Source organism: Pollachius pollachius (genome assembly GCF_949987615.1).
Source record: "Pollachius pollachius genome assembly, chromosome: 20".
NCBI lineage: Eukaryota > Metazoa > Chordata > Actinopteri > Gadiformes > Gadidae > Pollachius > Pollachius pollachius.
Window position 1 is genome coordinate 10,280,916 of NC_136953.1, and position 18,035 is coordinate 10,298,950.

General features: G+C 47.0%; 1 protein-coding gene across 1 annotated transcript in view; it reads right to left on the bottom strand.

Moving 5' to 3' along the window:
- The window catches only part of acin1b (apoptotic chromatin condensation inducer 1b), a 25,509-nt gene extending 7,484 nt beyond the window's left edge, over positions 1–18,025 (bottom strand). The window contains exons 1-9 of the mRNA XM_079757598.1: positions 17,883–18,025; positions 16,808–16,873; positions 16,033–16,144; positions 12,929–12,987; positions 9,835–11,334; positions 9,643–9,731; positions 5,518–5,638; positions 1,487–1,532; positions 736–902 (exon numbers count right to left, since the gene is read on the bottom strand). Coding sequence (XP_079613724.1) covers positions 736–902; positions 1,487–1,532; positions 5,518–5,638; positions 9,643–9,731; positions 9,835–11,334; positions 12,929–12,987; positions 16,033–16,144; positions 16,808–16,873; positions 17,883–18,017 — 2,295 coding nt within the window. The 5' untranslated portion in view covers positions 18,018–18,025. The remainder of the gene's footprint in view (positions 1–735; positions 903–1,486; positions 1,533–5,517; positions 5,639–9,642; positions 9,732–9,834; positions 11,335–12,928; positions 12,988–16,032; positions 16,145–16,807; positions 16,874–17,882) is intronic.
- Positions 18,026–18,035: the final 10 nt, after the last annotated feature.

Sequence of the window (18,035 nt, forward strand, 5' to 3'; positions counted from 1 at the left end):
TCAACACAGCACTAAGAAGTAGAAGTACTTGGGCCTTGATTAGATTTGTTGTAGCAGTTGGGTGGAAACACCCCCAATAAGGCTGTTAACAAATACCCTTGGGACAATGACAAAATCATTGTTAACCGGTTAACATTATCAGTTAAAACCGGTTGATAATTCTAAAACAAATCCTTGCACACTGTTGTCCTTTTGCTGCCCCCTTGCACAATGAAGGGCTGTCCGAAATATTGTCATAATCGTAGTATCCTTAATTCCTTTAGTATAGGACCGTTACTCAAAACTTTCAGGTGTAGTTTAGTACAGTCATCATTGGATTATGTTACTAAGCCTTTAAGATTAACTTTTAACTTTAAATCAGGTTGTCAGTGATATAGTCATATTATACATCTGCGCTAGCAAGCAAGTAGCAGCGACTGCTTTTTTCCTCGACTGAAAATGTTTCTCGTGTGATTGGGTGCAGGAGGCACCGGTAGAGAAAGCCCTCGTGTGATTGGGTGCAGGAGGCACCGGTAGAGAAAGCCCTCGTGTGATTGGGTGCAGGAGACACCGGTAGAGAAAGCCCTCGTGTGATTGGGTGCAGGAGACACCGGTAGAGAAAGCCCTTGTGTGATTGGGTGCAGGAGACACCGGTAGAGAAAGCCCTCGTGTGATTGGGTGCAGGAGACACCGGTAGAGAAAGCCCTCGTGTGATAGGGTGCAGGAGGCACACAGGTACCTCTACGGGCTCCTTACCCTGAGGGAGTCTGTGGTGATGCTGATGGACGGCTTCTTGGTGGTGACGGCCGCGCTGGAGCCCCACCTCCTCTTCCTCCCGGCGGCGGCGGCCCCCGCCTCTGACTCCGCGGCCGTACCCCCTGCCGCCGCTGCGTCCGCTCCGGTGGGTGGAGACGTCTTGCTGCCTGTGATGGGGGGGCATTGGTCACACTCACGAATCACGGGGAAATACTACGCACTGCGCGGGGGGGCAGAGAGCCCGGCCTGGTGGGTGACCGTGATGAAGCCCCCTACTCTTAAAGAGCCGCCGCCTGCCTATAGGACGTCAACGATGCGAATGTGATGGTGCCTGCCTTGAATAAAATGATAGCCAAGAGGCTCAAACACCATTAATGCAGGGTAGAAGCAGGTTCTACCTTTTTTTTTCTTTCAGACTCACGGTGCAAGCTCACCTCAGAGGTTGAGTATACATTTACATGAATTATCATAACTAAGCAGGACTATATGCTGCATTACCTTACATAATTCTTATTATACATAATAAAAATAAAATAAAAGGAGAACCCATATTTATTGCAAGTGCTTTTTTTATATATATATATATATATATATATATATATATATATATATATATATATATATATATATATATATATATATATATATATATATAAAAAACTCTCTGGCAGTCCTAAGGTCCAACCCGCCGAACCATCTTCATCTTTGAGCAAGGCAACGGGGAGCTAGGCTTTGCGAATGGTATACTCACTGTTAAGGGAGATCTTCCGGGCAGCAAAAGCCTTAGGAGTTGTGCTCTAGAGTGAGAGAAAGAGAGAGGGAGGGAGAGGAAGAGATAGAGAGAAAGATGGGAAATACAAGAGCCCCCGTGGGTGTGGGATGAGATGAGAAGTTGAGTCTTGAAGGAGGCTCACTGTAAAATAATTCAGGTCTAATAAAAACCGAGCAGGTGAGACGGAGTGGAGGAGGAGAGGTCAGGTTTAGGGGGGAGGGGAGGGGGGGAAGTTATAAACTATGCACAGGCCTGGCCTGCAGCTTCCAATTAAATTACATCTACACAGTACTGATAATGTTTGCGTGCGTGGGGTCAATAATGAGACTGCAGACTGCACATTTCCACCTTCCACCTCTGCCTAAAGACTTTGATTTAAATTAAGATGGCGTGTGCGTGCGTGCCTATGTGTGCGTGCGTGCCTATGTGTGCGTGCACCACCACAATGAGGATACAACCAAGATCCTGTCATACAGTAACAATATCAGCTTCTAATGCACTACTCAATAGGAAGCCATTAGCCACGAACCGACCCATTAAAAAACGAGGGCACCTACAGCCTAGATGCGGGGAATTATTATTTAATTTATACAATCAAATCCACAGCGACTCTAGGGTTGCGTGTGTGAGAGACGTTAACTGTGTAATAGCGGCATGTTGATGCTCTGCTAATCCTAATGCGAGCCTCCGGTAACGTGAGCCGTCCGTCTCCCTGCGAGAGTCCCCAGGTGGAGCCATCGACCGGTGGGAAGCTGGAAAAACCAGACGCCCCAGGAATGACTAGCAGACATCCTGGCTGGGCCGTGTGTGTGATTTGTTTTGGGCAGAGGTGGAAACGCAGAGCTGCAGGACGGACTCAAATCAGTCAGTGCCACAGCAAGTCCCAGTGAGATTCTAATAAAAGTTCAAAACGCATCTATTCAAAAGGGACTCGAGAAAAGACATGAAATGTGGACGTTGGCATCTACCATAAAAGAAGTACACCTGATAAAAATGTTAACAAGGGGGGAAAAAGGAAATAAGTCAGTCTTTTACATTTCTGACCCCGTAAAAGTATATGTAAAATATATGAAGAAAAAAAATGACATGTCATTTCTTGGTACCATTGACACCTGATCCTTACTGGCTCTGCTAAGGCCCAACCGCATGGCTACTGTATCTAGGCAAGGATCCAATCAGAGAAGGCACTGGGCAGAGGGCAGGGCTGGATTTGAGTGTGCAGATTGGCCGCCAGGCAGGAACTGATCATGGGATATGACTCTTTCTTGAAGGGGGCGGGGGATGTTCTTGATTGACTGTCGATGAGCGAGTCATAATAAAAGTCTTTTGAGGGGGAGAACCGTTCCACTGGCCCGGGGATTCATTCCCAGGGGGAGTGTTTCATATCTGCAGTCTTTAAGGGTGATTAGATAGACATAAGGCAAACAAATCGGTTTCCAATAGCAACAAAGTCCAATGTCATTGTACATCCTCCGAAGAATTGTCCGTCGTTGATCAATTGCTACTGGTTGGAGCAACGCCCACGTGTCCATAACACAAAGAGATCATGATTGATGGGTTTATAATCCTTTGATTGGGATGATCTAATTATAAAGTCCAGTGTCTCTCAAAAGTTCCCTTGTCCTCTCCTTTTAGTCAAGGTGTCACACAAAATGAAGTGAGGGCTTGGCTCCGACTCCAGGAACAAAAGGTCGGATTCCCAAAACCTCCCAGAGTCTTCTTCATGTTGTAGCCTGGGTACGGGTGAAGGTCTGGTCCGACTGCGGGGAAAGGTACTGCTAGGAGCCGACGTCGATAGCTTCCTCTGTGTTAACCGCTCTCTCCCCCGCGTTGGTGGGAAACGCAGCGTGGAGCTCACGGCCCTCGGTTCAGTTCATCGGTGCCCCACCACGGATGGATGTGCAGGGAGCAGTGGGAGGTGAGGTCGGGCTTTAGTGGGGTGGTGGCAGGGAAGGCAATGCTTCAAGTCTGTTGTTTCCGTTACATCACACCACACGCACACTCGAACTGGATCTTAGGTTGTGTACATCTCAAGCTCTCTTTACCATCATGTCATCATTGATCGGACAACTCAATGTTCCAATCAATATCTTCGTGGCCATGGTAGGTGAAGGGTTCAGCAGGGCAGAGGGTTTAGCCCTCCCTCTGAACAAGCAGGGGTAGATTTGGATGCAAGCGAAACGGGGAGAGCTTGGCTTGTTTCTGTCCAACGTTTACAGAACTGAAGGCGGAGGGGCTTCTCCAGAAAAGTTGACGCCGTGGGAGGCAACGTAGGCCGGAGTAGCGCCAAGTTGCCATTTGCTCGGCCGTGCTCTCGGCCCGTGTGTGGATGAGGAGATGCCCGTTGGAGGAGCTCGTCCACAAAACAGCTGGTGGGTGTGGTTAACGGGGGGGGGGGGGGGGAGTGGGGGACGTTTGGAGACAGACACGCCCCCACCACTCTGCTGCCATCTGCTTCGTCAACCGTTCATTTCAGTTCAACTTCTATTGTTGCCCGCCAACACCGCCTCCGTCCTGCAGGAGGAGGCGGTTACTCCAGCAACCGAGCTGCTGGGAGGGGTTGCCATGGATGCAGTGCGTGGGGACAAGACGCGGGCTCCAGCTGGTTCCTTCTGCCACTCTGGCCTCGGCAGGTGGGGCACCGCAGCCATATGTTGGGCGGTGCCCTGCAGGCTCAGGCCCGGGGTGGGGGTTTGTGGGGGAGCAGATTAACTCGTGGTACCGAGTCAGGTACCATGGAGACGCTTGGGCATGGCAGGGCAGGTGGTGTAGGAGGTGGTGGAGGAGTGGAGGTGGTGGTGGTGGTGGTGGTGTTGGTAGTAGTAGTAGTAGTACGTAGCAGGTACCAATAGGGACAATGGAAGAGGCATGGGCACCTTCATAACAAAGCAATCAATGGGGTTTTAAAAACAACAGTCACACCATTACAAAATATACAGAGGAGAGACATTGAAAGAGAATAGGGACAGAGAGACAGATTTGCAGGGAGGAGCAGTGGAGTAAAGGGGATGAGGACAGTGAAGGGTGGTCTTGAAAGAAACATATACATCTATTGGCACACACTGTCCATTAGTCATGCATGCAAGGAAACACAAATGTTTTTTTAAAAGCCTGCATGCCCCTCAATTGCATTTATAAACCAATCATCTTTTACAAAAGGAATTTTCTGTTGAGAAAGATTTGCAAGCGTTGACTTGACTGTTTTGCAACCTAATGGAGGCAGCTAATTAATGGACTTGGGCTGTGCAGAAGTCTGTACACAGTAGTGTATATAATATATATAGTAGGCCGTGCAACTAGACCGTTTAGGTGTAAAATATAACCCTCATATATGGGGATTTTTGTTATGTAAATGATCCTAGAGGCAAGTTAATCCATACAATGTGACACACACACACACACACACACCACACACACACACACACACACACACACCTCATCTAGTTGTTGAAATGTTAAGGAAAAAATAAAACAGCCAAGTAAGCGTGTCAGCAGGTTAGTTGTGAATGGTTAGTGTGGAGGAAATGACATGATAGGCGTTAGTTTAAGGCCGCCTTTGCCCCGTGCACAAGTCCAACTCCACCCCCGCCACGGCACGTCTCAGGAATACTAAACACTCAACGGACCGAAATACATCGGAGCCATCAAATCCCAATCCTTTCCTAAAACGTCTGCAATGTGAAACCAAGTAGCACATTACACCACTTATGTGTTTGTTAGTCTAATGTCATCCGTCGACCATTATCCTTCCCCTCCCATTACCATTTGAGCCTCACTTCTTCTACTACCACTATGATTTTGAAGACCACTGAGAAGCTTACAGTCATGATCGCTTAAAACAAAATAGGTAGCGTCACCTAAGTCCTAACTAGGTGGTAGGGACCGTGGCAGCACCAGCAGCGGACTGGCCGGTTTAGGGGTGGGGGGTTGGACTTGAATCCCCGTTTCCCGCCTAAGCCAACCTGGCAGTGACCCGGCACACGTCTCGCCCGCCCTCCCAGTGGCCTTACCTCCTCCAGACCGCCGCTGCCGTTCGCCGGCTTGGCCTCGGACGCCGGCTCCTGGGCCGTGGCGCTCTGAGTGTCTGGCTCCGCCTCCTTCGCCGGGGCTTCGCTTGACTCGGACACCTCCCTGGGAGGGGGACCAGAGAAAGACAGGGGACCAGAATGAGCGGCGTGGGAGAGGAAGTACAGCACCGGTGGACGTCACTCATAGGGTTTTGTGGTTGATAACAAACAGTGGTTACCTCAAGACAAACACAAACAATGTTTCCTTCCAAGTCTGAAATATATGACAGTGCGCCCCAAGTAGTTACATTTCATTAAACTAATTAACGTTAGAAATTGCCAATGAAACTTTCAGTATATATATATATATATATATATATATATATATATACACACACACACACACACACATACACACACCCACACACAGATACACACTTATTCCCCCGAGAGGGATCATGAGAGAGAAGCAACAAGACAGGAGAAATGTGTACGACATTGCACGGGAGACCCTTGACGAGTCCTCGTGCCAGGGATGTGGGTCACTTGAGCTATCTATAGCCCCGGCCAGCTGACACGACAAGGACAAAAATATGAATCAAAACAATACGTCGTCCGATGGCAGTGCACCTGGACAGAGTGGGGACATGGGCACGCAGAAATGTACACTATTCCATTGAAAAGCAATCTCGACCAACCGGGCGAGTGACAAATTACACCATCTCGGATGGCATAATGTAAAACACATCATTGTCGGCAGGAGAAGCTACTGAAATTGTAATCGTTCTTAAGCCTTCATAGCGTTAAAGTATCAATTGTGTAAATGCGGTTGAATTGATCATTAAATATAAAAGGCTATAAAACCATCTTTCCCATCGAGAAATAATTAAGTCCATCTTAACATTAAACACTCAACATTAAATCGGACAAGCAAGCAGCCACATGGTTTGTGTGCGGAGTCAAGGGAGACTGCTGCGCTCATTAGAAATCCCAGAGAACCAGCTGTGGAGGTGTGGTCGAGGCCTGCGAGGATGTCACTCCGGCCCAGTTAAGATATAATGATCCCTGGGCCAGCTATTGATGAAGAAACTTAATAATCCATTTTACACGGGTGATGCACCAGGATGCTGAGCTACATCTGGGTAGGACTGGGGTCACCTGCAATCCGGACATCCAGGGGAGAAAGTAACGGACGAGAGATAACACTGAGCAATCTGATAGGAGAATGTTATACACTGACCACCAAAAATAAACCTTTGTATATTGTAATATGTGATGTATGAAGGAACTTGTTTCATAGGTTTAACTTTATACATAACGTTAGATTAGATGGTTATTTAATTATCCATGCATTTGGCTTGTAGGCTTCAATGTCATGTAAGCTTCAATTAACCGACAGTTATAGGATGGGAAATCCCATGCCTCCACCTTTTATTTATGATGCTATTCAAGTTTATATCCGACAGACAATAGCAAAAATGCAATTTTCTAATCGCAGGCCTACGCTATTAGCAAAACTGAATAATCAGGTTTGCCTGTCGGTTGGACTTCTTGACGTCATGTAATATCGCCTGTCATGTAATAATTTGGTAAAATTAACCTGAAAATGGAGAATTGTGTGCGTTGTCTCTGAACACCAGGAACACAATGGGTATAGTTAGAAACAAGCAGTGGTATCTCTCCAGTTCCACTGGGTATTTGGTTATTATCGTTGTCAACGTTCTTATTTCTAAACGATTCATGACATCTAACGCCCCGTTTCTACTGATCGAGTTATTGACCCGCGACGAAGAAAAAACAATTCAGCGAATATATAAACTTCACCGCAGCTCGAGGGATAAAGGGCATGACTAGCAACCCAAAACCTCGTTAGCTTGATCTTACCCGCTTTTGTTGGCTTCGGACAGCATATTGCCGGGCCCTAAACCCGGCAAGGAATGCTCCGTCGTAATCGTTTATTCCGGTTAGGCGTATATTGAAATTGGCGACGCGAAACACTCGTTGCCTTTTACACTGCGGCGGTCTCAGAGATGCGATGCATGCACGACGGCCATGTTGGCTAGCGAGATTGTAAATTAAAAGGGGAGAAGGAGAGAGTGAGGCGAGCCGAGGACCGGCTTCTTCACAGTACCACGCCGTGTTGGAGGCTGTCGCATTGAACGCCTGACCAGAAATACAGCAAGATCGATGTCATCTGAATAAAGCGTTGTTGGCGTGCATGCACAGTGATTAGCGTTGTCTCGTAGTAGTCAGCCAACTTGGTAACGAGTTGAGTTATACCTCAAAATAGCTACATATGAATTGTATCATATCTGCAAATCTTCCCTATTAACGTTTCATGACAATAATGCATTTCGAAATGGATGAAAAAAAATCCTATCTCATTGGCATACAACTGTACTATTTTAACAGGGAAATCATATATTGTTGATTCAAACACATTGTTTTGTATCAATAAAGATGACTACGTGGATGCCTATATTCTTTGCAGAGCCAACCTAAAACACAGGATATGGCCATTCGGCGTGGTGGGGCATTTTCATAAAGGGAGAGCCACATCCTCCTAACCCCATTTAAGTCAAAACCCAGGGTCCATCATAAACAAATATTTTATCACAATCACATCAATGGAGGCAGAGCCATCTTATCAAACGGAAAAATGCAAAGCTGAAGGCTCACACTAATGTGCCATTGAAAAGGCCCATTCATACTTAAGAGTCAAAGAATCAACAGAAATCTTGTGTACTTGGGATAGGTTTGCTTTTGCTCTTGTCTCATTACCTGTTTACTCTTCCCTGTAAAGAGTTACAGAGACTGTAGCCAAGAGTTTTGACAGCATAAGTCAAAATTCTGTGCTATAGGTACATTTTCACAATTTCTAATATATTATTTCTACATGACCTAATAAGAATTTAAATATATCCAACAGCTGGCTACCCCCTTCATTGTGACTGCATTCCTTCATAAAACAGACCAATCGACAATGACAAAGTTAAAAAAAAGTCCAGTGCAAATTGCAATTCGCACACAATGGGTTCTGCCAATTTTTCCGGTAGTTCAACCTCAGCCTGAGGCCAAATACAACCCTGGGGAAGAAATGTTTAATAGTAAAACATCGTGACATCGGCCCTTAAGCAGGTGCTTAAAACCAATGCAACTTGACAGGGGATGCAGTTTTAAGTGTGTCTGCCCTCAAGGAAATATGCATCTCTCCATAACCCTTGGTCCACGCTAAGCTATCTGAAATTACTTTAAATACACATAATGTCTAACAGAATGGCTATGTTGGTGTTGATTTTATTTGTATTCAACAGTCACATAAAAGTGTGTGTGGCAGGGCAATGTATAGTTTAGTGTGTTTCATTGATAGTGGCATTTTTAGTGGCTGTCCCCGTAACAATTTGACCCTCATACGTTTTTGAGTACCTTGTAAATTATTTTCTTTTAAATTTTCACTTTTATCTATTGAAACCGTTGCGTGATTATCCTTTGTGAATAATCGGTTTCTGTTTTCTAAATTAAAAAACAATAAGCAACCTAAAACAGCTTGCTACACCTTCTATTTTTACGTGTTGACACTTTTTTGATGATTTTACATTTAGCAAGGCTAAAATTATTCAATACAATTCTGGCCATCATAAACGATTCAGATCTGCACTGTTGTTGAGTTGGCAATGCAAACTAATCTAATGCAAAACATATTTCTTTAACCAATCAGATGTGTCTGATCCCAACCATTAGCCACCATGTATTGCACTGCTTAGACATAGACCTCCGGTTCCAGGACATACAAGGGGCCACTTGGGCTAGATTTCCCCTACCCTGGCGTCTGCCTATGACCATGGCCTATGACTACAGATGCAACATAACCCAGTGTTATATCGTCTGCAGACATGTTTTCACTCTCTCTTCTTCATGTGTCTTCACACCAAAGGGTTTAGAAATGGGTGAACCCCTTTTCTAGGATAACTTTAAACAGACAGACCTTGAATATGGGCTTGAAACCAAGTAGTAGACAAACATGACTCTACCATAAAGAGGGAGTTGACCTACAAGAGCCGGATGGAATGACCATCCAGCGGTACTGCTGTGGGCGCCATTTGGATCTGTGTTTTATTTTTGACGGACCTTTCTGCCTTCTGGCGTGGAGTCGCTTTCTCCCCGTCCACGCTGGTCTTCTGCTTCTCCTCGGCTGCCTCACGTCCGTGGCCAGCGCTCTGCAAGGTGCACCCGGTTAACATTGGTGGCAACAAAACAGCATGAGAGAGCTGTTCAAAAGTTTTTCTGTAGCAGGACATGCGAGTGAGTAAAACCGCTAACCTTGACTAGCTTGGCGGGTGGGGGCTTCTCCTGCGATGAGGTGGAGGACCGGGACGAAGGCGAATCAGACCCAGAGTCCGAGTCCGACGAGGACCCGGAGTCCCGGACAGTGATCACCACCCCGCCCCTTGGCGGTGCCTTGATGGGCGGTGCCTTGATGGGCGGTGCGGCGGAGTTGGTGGACACGTGAGGCCTCTTTACGGTCACCGATGGCGTGCCGACGGGCGCCTTCGAAAGGGCAGCCTCGCTGTGGGCGGAGTCCGTCTTTGGCCCCGCCTCCTCTCCTCTCCCAGTGGACAGGGTGGTCTCCGCGGCCGCCCCCGCCCGCCCTCGCTTCCATGGAGGCAGGTGTCTCTCGCCCTCCGCTACTCCCTTCCTGTCCCGCTCCTCTCCTGGCCGCTTTTGAGCCGTCTTCTGCTGCTCCTCCCCCTCTCGGCTGGTGGGCTCCACTTCCATCTTCTCCGGCTTCTCCCTCTCCTGGGGTCTTTCCTTCTCCCCCGGCCGCGTGTTCCCTGCATCGTCTCCGGTCGCCTCTTTCCTTCTCTGGCCCTCCGTCGGTCTCCCTGGGATCAGGGCGGCGGGGGGCCCAGCTACTGCTGCCGCCGCCGAGGAAGAGGAGGAGGAAGCGGAGCAGCGCCAGGCCGTGCCCACCGACATGTCCACGGCCTCGGGCTCCCCGGCCGCGGGCTGCCCCTTCTCGGCGTCCATCCGGTGGGCGAGCCGGGCCAGTAGTCCGGCCCCCCGCCGCTGGGTGGGCTCAGGGCTGCTGGAGCGCGCGCTGGAGTCAGAGTCGTCCTCCTCGTCACGCTGCTGCTGCGGCGGCGGCAGTGGGCGCCGTCGGCCCCCTGGCGCCCGCGCCCTGGGGCTCTCCCCGCCCGACCCCCCCGCCTCCTCAGCGTTGGGCGGGCTCTGCTTGGGCGTGTCGGGGAGCGGGAAGGACAGCTCGGGGGGCGGCGAGGGAGGCGGGGTGGGGTGCCGCAGCTGCATGGGGGGCGGGTGCGCCTGTGGCGGCGGGATGTGCTGCGGGGGCTGGAGCTTGCGTCGGGAGCGGGAGGCGGCGGGCGGGGCGCTGGCGTGTGCCGGCTGCGGCTGCTGCTGGGGGCGGAGCTGGGCGGGGGCCCGGCCCGACTTGACCTGCGCCCCCCACTCCTCCTCGTCGTCGCTCTCCTCCTCGCTGTCGTCGTCGTCGTCCCCGTCGTCGCTGTCGTCCCGGTCCCGACCGGGCCCCGCCGCCGCCATGGCCGACCGGCTGAGGTGCAGGACGGGGTGTGCGGACCCCGGCTCGCCGGGGGCCACGCCCTCCTTGTTGGAGGCCCGCTGGGGGACGGCGGGCTGCGGGCCCTGGCGGTCCGGCTGACCCAGGACGCGCACCGAGAGCGAGGCCACGGCGCGGGGCGGGGAGGGCTCCGGCTGGTGGCGGGCGTTCCACAGGGGCCAGGTGCCGGGGGCCCCCGGCTCCGGCCGGGCCATCACCGGCTGAGGGGCCACTGAGTGACGCAGCTGAGTAAGACAATGTCATAGAGAGGACCACTGTTAGAGAGCTGAACAGAGGAACTGGGTTATCATTATACAATCTCACACACATGACTGCATTGTGAATGAAGGTGCAATGGATAGTGCAATGAATATTTATAGTGGATGTTTATGTAGCCCAGGCTTCATAAGCTCTGAAAAAGTTAAAAGAAGAAAGAGTAAAAGTCCAATATTATTTTGTATGAATGTGTGAGAGAGCGATAGCTGGCATTTATGGGGTTAACTGCGTCGGACAGAGCAGAGAGACGTGCGTCATGACGTCACGGTGAAGCGGCGTTGCAAGTGCGCATAACTGCGTGATAAGTAGTGGGAAAGGAGAGAACGCACCGTTCGGTTGCACGATTGAAAAAATATCTAGAAGTAGTTAAAAGTATTTAGAAGTAGTTGGAAAACACCGTGAGCTGACTCAACAGTCCACAGTTGATGTTGCCCGCTCAGCGGTGAGTTTAATGTGTCTTTTGAATGTGGGGAGCGTCGAGTGGAGGTGTGTTTGCGTCAGTGCGAACTTGTCGCTAACTGCTAAATTGAAACCATGTGCGTTAGCCGCTGGTGTAGCGACCAAGGCGAATTAGCATTGAACTCGAGCTAACGCACGAGTTAACTGCTAACACCGTGGGGTAATTCTAAATGTTAAGCTATTGTGTGCATTGTATGGAAGGAGAGAAAAAGGGGGATTCATTATTTAATTCGGACAATTATTATTTAATTCGGACAATTGATGCTAAAAGGCTATTTTGAGTTATTTGAGTTTTTATTTCATTCACTGGTAAAGTGAGACCTATGTGGATAATAAATTTTTGTTAATTGATTTAAATTAATATATAGGTCATATTCATGTTATTATTTATTTTAACTGAAACAATGGCCTGTTGTAATTTACTGAGATGTATGAATGTGGCCTGTCCTACAGGTCAGGTTTTTGTGAAGGATTTAAATTGGTGACGCTCAACGTCGAGGGGACATCAGCGACACCGGTAGTCAACGATAGATAGGAGACCAGCACTGGATAGCCACCAGGCGGCTTCCAGACATCCGCTGGAGATAACCAGATGGCGAGCCGGAACCAAGGAACAGAGTCAACTGAACTACCTCCCAAACCTGCGGTGTGGTAGGAAACACAAAGATCAAAGGGCCCCAACGATATAAACTGAGCTCATATCAAGGAAGAGAAGACCATAAAGACATTTCTTTATATTTCTATTTTATTTTGCGCGCATTTTATTATTTTCCATGTTGTTCCATGTTTTATTATTTTCCATGTTGTTCCATGTTTTATTATTTTCCATGTTGAAAATTGTTGTTAACAATACAGTTCTGAAACTACGTTTTGTGTGAGTGTGGTCAGTGTTGATGTTCCATCCTGGGCTCCATGAGCGTTAACCTAGAATCCTGGTAACTGGTCCAACTTCGAATTGAAACCGAAACCCAAAATTACCTGTAACCTCATAAGGCAAAGAGGGGTTACATTTAGCCCCACTGTGCACCCACATTATGAGGGTTTTCCTAGCTTTGCCTACTACTTCCACATGTTTAAGTCTTTTACTTTATTAAGATGACCAACCGTGTCCAGTGCGTCATTTCCTTCAGAGGGCTCCTCCTTTTCCTCTGCTGCGGAGCTCTCTGTTAGGGAGAGACAAACAGGGCGAGACAGACAGGGAGAGACAGACAAGGAAAATTGTGTTAAAAAAATACACACACAATAAATGCATGACCTAGATACGTTTATTTCAAATGAAGCAATCTTAAAGAGATCCTATTTGAGCTGTTTTTAAAATAATGTAATGGTCTGCAAAAGAGTGCTTCTCCTCAGCCCACTTGTACAGTGAGAAGGTAGGTTGAACTCACGTGCACCAGGCAGACACACGTCTAACCTGGAGCATCGGTATTAGCATGGCAGAATCATCATCAGAAAGCACACTTAGACATGTTGGGGGTGGGGATCGAACCAGGTGATCATGGAGTGAAAGGCCCCTGCTCTAACCACTAGGCTATCATATGATGTATAGGTTCACGCAATATATTTAGTGAATCTCATGTCAATCAATTTATATGTAACATGTCAATCAATTTAGTGAATTGATTGACATGTATAACAAGAGGAAAACTTCTAAAATAAAATATGATTATGTATCATATATTATATATTGATTAAGGATGGTGATTCTTACATTTTCATGATATAGATAGCTTTTTCCTTACTGCCTAACACTCCCAGCTGTTATCGATACCACTATCAATCATTTTCTGTTATAAATTGGAAAGACGAGACATCAGTAAATTCATAACTCAACAGATCAGTTCAACAGAACTGGTATTTATTGTATTGTTTAAATGTGATTCCGTGGATTAACTTTGATGTATCAACTGAATTAAATTCAATAAACATTTAAACAAACATAACTATGAGAAAATATATCAAAAGCAATAAATGTCCAACACATTTTTTTCCAACGTTAAAGAAAATAAATTATATATAAATCAAATAAATAATAATAAAAATGATAATAATATGCTTTACATAATAAAAAATAAAAATATACTAGAGCTCTTGACAGTTGTGCATGTCTGCCATGCCAGGCGTGTTCCAGGCTCTCTCCTGGCCGAAGGGGTCCCCTCCTCTCGGCAGGGGCAGAGGATGATTGAACACAACGGTAGCTGTGAGAGGGTTCAGCTAGCAGGGGCAGGGTGTCTCTCTTTTCCCCACCACCAGAGGACAGGGTCTCCGGCCACAGGGATGATCCAGGGCGGGCCTCTGTACAGCTGGATCTCTTGGTTAGGCAGGCTGGAAAGTCTGTCGCTCTCGCTCCTCCAAGGCGGTCTTACGCCGAGTTGGAGGGGACCGCGGTAACTGCCAAGAGGAGGGATCTCTTCTTCTGGGATCAGTGTGCCATCATCATCATAGTTTTTCCATCTAGTTTAGACTGGGTTTTTGGATTGTCGGTGCCGTTAAAGTAGCATTAATAATCGTTTACTACTTTAACGGCACCGACAATCCAAAAACCCGGTCGAAACTAGATGGAAAAAGTTTGTAATGCAAAACTTGTAATTCAAAAACCCCACGTTATTTCCCATAGACATTTGACAGAGGGACCCTGGAGCCTCGGAGGCGGGACTTATCCTTCAGAGGTCTATACTGAGCTTCCTTAGTTGTGTAAAGGCCTTCCTTGATGTTGGGGCAGTGGGATCTCTCCTGCTTTGGTAGCATGGGCTGCTATGACTGCCTTCTCCAAATGATCCCAGCCGAAAGCTCTGTCATTCTTGGATTTGAACCTGACGTCCATCGTGGTCACCTCTTCCAGGAAACTCTGGATGCTGTCCTCCGGGTCACTCCCAGAGAGGTCAGTCCAAACCTTCTGCTGAATCAGACACAAACGGAGAGCCTCCTCCCTGAACGGTGAAGCAGTCCTTCAGTTCTGGACGGATCTGACCGCAGGTGGAGCTTTTCTTGCTCGATACACACAGTGTTGAGGTGTACAGGGCTTTCATTACCCAGATGAACTGCTTGCCTAAAGTATACCTTGGGTGGAGGAGGGTGATTGTCCAACAACGGCAGCCGGAGTTGGTGGTGTTCAGAGTCGAAGACGGGCAAAGGGGCTACATTTACTTTTAACTGATGCGCTTCGTTGAGGTGCTTGAGAGTTTCCGTTGGGTTCCCCCCTCTTAAAATGTAAGTACCTGGAGCATGATTGCCATTCCATTTCCTCCTCATCTTTGACCTCACTGAAATGTAGCTACGCCTTTGACCGCTTTGCCCATTCAGCCTTGCTATGAAGCAATCGATTGACCCAATGAGAAATGTAGCGAACGAGGGCATTCGATTATTCTTTGTTTACTTTAACGCCGGTTAGCAGACAATTAAATGGAATTCAAAATCTTTATCAGGCAATCAATGCATGTTTCTGCACCAGTGATTTCATTTAAAAGACATGACTTTCGTCTCTCGAAATAAATATAACTTTAGGTTATAAGATAGCTAGACTCGATAGCAGCATCGATAAGCTTGGAGCTTATTGATTTTCAGGGTTTGACAAGTTTGGAACCGGGTCCTGATAGAAACGGTGGTACCAAAATATCTGCAGGCTGAAAAGCACTGAAGAAATAATGTTTTTTTTTATATATATGTTATAGACGTTATATATATACCTTTACACAACTCCAGCTGGGCTTTCAAAAACAGCTATATAAGCCCAGAGGGGCATGATCGTATAGCGGTAATGGTGGTTATGTTTCCAACCCCAACATCTGCAGGCCTTGTGTAGACCTCCCCAAGTAAGATGTCTAAATCACCGTGTTACAATCACCGTTGCTGTGGAAAAAAAAACGAGCTGTGCAAACCCAGCTCAACACTATTTCAACAACCGCTGTCTGGGAATTCAGAAATGCAGATGCCATAACCAAGTTTATTGGTGTTTTCATTGCTGCTGATCTAAGGCCATTCTCCGTTGTTGACAAATAAGCAGTTTTTTTAAATTTTCCCCTTAACTATGAACCGTACCGTACCGTGACTTGAAAACCGAGGTACGTACCGAACCGTGACTTTTGTGTACCGTTACACCCCTAGTGTTAACACAATCAGGTTCACTCAATCGTGCAGGTCAACTTGAGGCTTAACTGTGATTTTTGCATGGAGGCGGAGAAAGGAACAGACGTGTGTGTGAACGTTACCGTCCGTCTCGGCGGCGTGCTGGGCCTCTCTCTCCAGCTTCTGGCGCAGGAGCTCCTGCTGTGTGGCCAGGTACTGTTTAATGAAGCTGTTCTGGCTCATCTCCTCCCCTATCTGGTACACACAGACACACACACACACACCAAAGTCAATTGAGGTTTTACAGCCCACCATTCCATCTCTAACTGTATGCACCTGATCTACGGCGTGCTTTTGTTACAACCCTTCTCTGCCACACACACACACACACAGATGTGAGGCCTCGTGTATTTCGGCAAACAAGGCTATACTCCATTTTCTACCAAAGAGATTGCTTGGCAGGAACGCTAAAATATAGTAATCTAGATGTGATATTATAAAGCTGAAATGTGCAATAATTGCAATAATCCCTTTGGGATTTCAGGTAACATGATTACATTTTAAAGGTAAGTTATAAGTAATATGGTGTCATTTGAACGCTGTATTACAGGAGAGCAATTGGCCTGTAGAGGGAGCACATTTCAAACGGTAAGTACATTTTTGTCAATACCCTTGTCCCATCCCAATAAGAGGACGCTAAGTATACATTCATAATATGTGTAACTTTTTAAAACCCAAAAAGTGACGTTTTTTGTTATGGGAAAGCATTATATAATCCTTTATTATATAATTACATATTAAAAGCGTATCTGCTTAGGTCAGAATACAGCTCCAAACACAGTAAAAACCCTAACAGTACAGATACAAACTGTAATAGTAATGAATAAGTATATTATTTAAAATAAATACTTATCTGACCTGGGAGTTGGGCTGCAGCCCAGAGTGAGAGGCCGAGGACCTCTGGAGGTCCTCCAACATCAGGGCCTGCAGAAGAGGCCAGAAACCATTACAAATAATACATCGATCTATTGATATATTCATCGAATTCTGAAAAAGCAATTCACTTCATGAACACTTGGCGCAAGTTGCCCTTTTATTTGGGTTGGCAAACACATTTTGATGGAATTGGAAAGGACAATTTGCTTTTTTAAGTATTATTTTATTTGTGGTCTTTATGGCTTGTGCATGAATACCAGCTTGGTCCGTCTCGAATAAATGTCCTCGGTATATCCGTTAACCCGCCCATTAAGAGTGGACGGTGATTTCGAACAAATGTCGCTTTGGCAACAGTTGCTCATGTCATTCAATTGGATCTGATCTCTAGTGTGCGAATACGGTGCACGGTTCTCTCCCACGATACAATCATAAATGCTTTATAACTAGAGCAGCACAGGGGCTAACTACATCCCCGAGGAAACCCATGCACGTTGTCATTAGTGTACACAAAACATACATTCGTTTTTGATTAATTACCGTGGATCCTATCAAAACCCAGGGGGCTTAACACGGATGCAAGAAACTTCCTGGGCAAATGTCAACATTTGATTACAGTAAAGGTGGATTTATATATATCGCCATTTTAACTGTTTACATTGGCGAGTGTCGACGCGCAACTACCATCCCCAACTCCCCACCCCCTCCCCATACTGACACACGGAGCGGCGGGCCGATTATGAACTACAGTATAGTACAGTGTGTGATGGCTCTGCACGCCGCTAAACGCTAGGCCTCGACTTGACAGGTGCATAGTTCAACTCAGTGCAACAATGTGCACACATTTGAGGGAGTACAAGCAACTCCGAATAAATACAACGGCGAATAAAAAAAGCGACAACTATTTATCTAGTTTTAGAGTTGTGCGCAATAGCCAATATCTGTATTCCCGCTCCGGGATCTACACAACGTTACGGCCTTTAACGTCAATCCCGATCTCTCCCCTCCTGCTAAACTTGTACGGACTCGACATACGTCCCCACATAGAAACACAACGTACCCCTTTAAGGCGCTTTATCAGTGCATTTTTCGGTCCACTTTTAGGGAGTTTTCTTTGCTCAAGAGCAGCTTTAAGGTCCGCAACTCGGAGCGAATGTAGAGGTTTTCCATCAAGCGTAATATCTTCATCCGCCATTTTGCTGCCTCCGCTCGT